Source organism: Callospermophilus lateralis, chromosome 7, assembly GCF_048772815.1.
Source record: "Callospermophilus lateralis isolate mCalLat2 chromosome 7, mCalLat2.hap1, whole genome shotgun sequence".
NCBI classification, from domain to species: domain Eukaryota; kingdom Metazoa; phylum Chordata; class Mammalia; order Rodentia; family Sciuridae; genus Callospermophilus; species Callospermophilus lateralis.
Window position 1 is genome coordinate 47422682 of NC_135311.1, and position 4257 is coordinate 47426938.

At 50.4% G+C, this 4257-nt stretch overlaps 1 protein-coding gene across 1 annotated transcript; it reads left to right on the plus strand.

The window, feature by feature from the left end:
- Positions 1-2485: 2485 nt before the first annotated feature.
- Gpr88 (G protein-coupled receptor 88) lies at positions 2486-3640 on the plus strand. Its single transcript, XM_076863494.1, has one exon. It carries the CDS (start codon positions 2486-2488, stop codon positions 3638-3640), a length of 1155 nt encoding a protein of 384 aa, XP_076719609.1.
- The last annotated feature ends 617 nt before the right edge of the window (positions 3641-4257 follow it).

Genomic DNA, 4257 nt, shown 5'->3' on the forward strand with positions numbered 1-4257 from the left:
AAGGGTATTTAGGTTGGATCCACAATTTAGCTATTGTGAATTGTGCTGCTATAAACATTGATGTGGCTGCGTTCCCGTAGTATGCTTTTTTAAAGTCCTTTGGGTATAAATCAAGGAGTAGAATAGCTGGGTCAAATGATGGTTCCATTCCCAGTTTTCCAAGGATTCACCATACTGCTTTCCAGATGGGTTACACCAATTTGCGGTCCCACAAGCAATGTAAGAGTGTGCCTTTCCCCCCATGTCCCCACCAACCCTTATTGTTGTTTGTATTCTTAATAGCTGCCATTCTGATTGGGATAAGATGAAATCTTAGAGTAGTTTTGATTTGCATCTCTTTAATTGCTAGAGATGATGAGCATTTTTTCATATATTTGTTGATTTATTGTGTATCATCTTCTGATATACCTTAAAGTAAAAAGTTCTGAAAAGTCACCTTTGTTGTTTGCACTATGGATTAATCAGCTTCCCCCTGCCAACATCCACTTTTTTTTTTTTTTTAGTTGTTGATGGATCTTTATTTTATTTGCTTATTTATATGTGGTGCTGGGAATCAAACGCAGTGCCTCACACGAACGAGGCAAGCACTCTAACTCGGAGCTACAACTCCAGCCCCCCAACATCCACTTTTAAAAAATAGTTTTGAATTCACAGCAAATTTGAGCAAAAGGCACAAAGATTTTGCATATAATCCCTATCCCAAGCATGCTTAGCTTCTCAGTTATCAAAATCTTCCACTAGAGTGGTTATTATGATTGATGATGTACATTGACATATCATCACCTAGAGACCATAGCTATCATCAGGGTTCACTCTTAATATTTTACAGTCTGTAGATTTGGACAAATTTATGATGTGTCTCCACCATTATAGTATTGCATAGCATAGTTTCAATGCCCTAAAAAAAATCTGTGTTCTGCCTATCCATCATTCCCTCCCCCCTAAACCCTGGCAACAACTGATCTTTTTTTACTGTCTCCATAGTTTTGCTTTTTCCAGGATGGCATATAGATGGAATCATACAGTATGTAGACTTTTTAGATTGTCCTCTCTCTCTTAGTAATATGCATTTTAAGGTTTCTCCACATCTTTTCCTGGTTTGATAGCTCATTTCTTTTTATTGCCAAATAATGTTCATTGTCTAGATGTTTCACAAACAGCTACTGACCATTCCGTTTTTACCCTCCATCTCTTTCAAACTGTCTGGTGATTAGAGGGGGAAAAAAAAAAACCCTGAAATTACACTTAGATTAAGGTTTGTATATTTTCTGCAGTATGGATTAATCAGCTTCCCATGGATAATTACCCATGTCTCACTTTACCAAAGAAAAAATGAACTTTAATTAGAATATAAAGTAATTCTCCCTAAAAATGTGGGAATGAAGAGACCAGTCCTAGATATTGTGACTGTATTTATCTCTGAGCAAAATCTTTCCACTAGGATGCCTGAGACTGAGATGAAATATACTAGGGGTATATTAAGTTTTATTCTAGCATCACGGGGAAGAAAGAAAGGAAGGAAAGAAATTTGAGGCAGAGTGATTGAAAGAGAGAAGACTGAGAAACTATAGACTCTCTGAGCAAGATATTTTTCTTCCCTTTACAAGTTAGAAGCTACTGAATAATTCATGCCAAGCATGGAAAGGCTGTCTTTTCCCTGGGTGATGTATAACTGAGCAGGAGAGAGCTTCGAGTGGGTTCGCCACATCAGTCACCACTCTTGCTTCTAAGCACAGGGTGCTCTCCTCTGGAGCACAGCTTCTGCTTTAGCAGGCAAGCATTCTAGCTGCTGCTGTTCTGCCTGCTTGCCCACCCATCTGGGCTTGCAGCCTGCCACTTCACTTTCGCCAGCCCTGCTGCCAGATGAGAAATCTCGCTGCTGGTTCCAGGACCATGTGTGTGGATGCTGCTTGGGAGAACTGGGGCACTTGCTCCTGGCACTGATCTCAGCTGAGTTCTCCTGTTGATTTCTGGACCACAGATGCTGCTGAGGAGGTATTTTGGGGCATCCCTCTCTCTGCTATCGCCAGTTAAGGACCAGCCCCAAAGCAAGGTACCCTCCACCCTTCCCTCTGGCATTTTTCCCAGCTGGAATATCTTTGCTCTCTCCCTAACAAGGGGCTCCAGCTGGCAATATGCCGTGTGTGTGTGTGTGTGTGTGTGTGTGTGTGTATGTGTGTGTGTGTGTGTTGGGTGAGAAGAGACTGCTGTGTCCTAGAACAGAGCAATGTAAAGTCTGTAGCAGGTAAAGCGGCCTTTCCCCTGGCACTGGAGACATTTCCAAGGCAAGCACCTGTCATCTGCCACCCCCGTTCTCCTCCAGCTCCCTCTCTCCCCCTCCCCCAGCCCATTATTCTGCTTCAGCCTTTTGTGTCTGTGGCAGAGGGCTGAAGGGATGTCTTTGCCCTCCCGGCAGGCAAGTGTCAAGATGGGCCGCGCTGCAAGAAGCCGACGCTAGGGCGCGAGGTGTGAAGAGTTGGCCAGAATGACCAACTCCTCCTCCACGTCCACCTCCTCCACCACCGGGGGATCCTTGCTGCTGCTCTGCGAGGAAGAGGAGTCGTGGGCGGGTCGGCGTATCCCGGTGTCCCTCCTGTACTCTGGCCTGGCCATTGGGGGCACGCTGGCCAACGGCATGGTTATCTATCTCGTGTCGTCCTTCCGAAAGCTGCAGACCACCAGCAACGCCTTCATTGTGAACGGCTGCGCCGCCGACCTCAGTGTCTGCGCCCTCTGGATGCCACAGGAGGCGGTGCTGGGGCTTCTGCCCGCAGGCTCTGCGGAGCCCCCCGGGGACTGGGACGCCGCCGGGGGTAGTTACCGCCTACTGCGGGGCGGGCTGCTGGGCCTCGGGCTCACGGTGTCCCTTCTGTCCCATTGTCTCGTGGCCCTGAACCGCTACCTGCTCATCACCAGGGCTCCTGCCACCTACCAGGTGCTGTACCAGCGGCGCCACACGGCGGGAATGCTGGCGCTGTCCTGGGCGCTCGCCCTGGGCCTCGTGCTGCTGCTCCCGCCCTGGGCGCCGCGGCCAGGAGCCGAGCCACCGCAAGTCCACTACCCAGCGCTGCTGGCCGCCGCGGCACTGCTGGCGCAGACGGCGCTGCTGCTGCACTGCTACCTGGGCATCGTGCGCCGAGTACGCGTTAGCGTCAAGCGGGTCAGCGTGCTTAACTTCCACCTGCTGCACCAGCTGCCCGGCTGCGCTGCAGCCGCTGCCGCCTTCCCGGCCGCCCCGCACGCGCCGGGACCGGGCGGCACCGCACACCCCGCGCAGGCCCAACCCTTGCCGCCTGCGCTGCAGCCGCGGCGGGCGCAGCGGCGTCTCAGCGGCCTGTCGGTGCTGCTGCTCTGCTGCGTCTTCCTGCTGGCCACACAGCCACTGGTGTGGGTGAGCCTGGCCAGCGGCTTCTCGCTACCAGTGCCCTGGGGGGTGCAGGCGGCCAGCTGGCTCCTGTGCTGCGCCCTGTCGGCGCTCAACCCGCTGCTGTACACGTGGAGAAACGAGGAGTTCCGCCGCTCGGTGCGCTCTGTGCTGCCGGGTGTTGGTGACGCGGCTGCGGCCGCCGCTGCTGCCACAGCCGTGCCCGCCATGTCCCAGGCACAACTGGGCACCCGCGCGGCCGGCCAGCACTGGTGACCCAGCCAGGGCACGAGGGAGCGAAGTTGTGGGCTTCCAACATCATTGGCCACCATCGTCTCCTTCCCTTGTAAGGTATCCCCTGCCCCAGCAAAGACTCCCACTGGGAAGCCCAATAAACCCGTGAGAAGATTTCTCCACCACCCTGGTGCGCTGATACCTGAACCAAGGTCTTCCTTAAATGGGGTCCCGAAGTCATTGTGGACGGCCACCTTATTTTTACCCTTTGTTTCTGTGTTTTAGAGAATCCTTCAGTCAACACACTGGAGACTGCAAGAACTTGCAAGACTGACGTTTAAATTTATTTATTTCAACAGTTTGTTTTTGAAAAAGAACTTTCATAACATATAACCCTTCCTACCTTCATCGTCTTATAATATATATGAAGCGCCACAAGTGTGCATGAGCCAAAGGAAGTAATAATGAGGAAGGAATAATATGCACAAAATATTTGAGAAAGTAATCTATCTCTGATGATGCTTCCTTCTGTTAAAGTTTAGTCTTTGTATATTAATCTGGACGAGCGAAGCTACAGATGTGCACACCGGCATGAGTTGCCATTAAGACCTCAAGCCCTTTATTCTTAAAAGGGCTTTTATAAAGTCATTCTTGAATGA

Bases quoted from the DNA above. Each gene is read 5' to 3' on its own strand.
- Gpr88 (XM_076863494.1), top strand. From the start codon at position 2,486: ATGACCAACTCCTCCTCCACGTCCACCTCCTCCACCACCGGGGGATCC.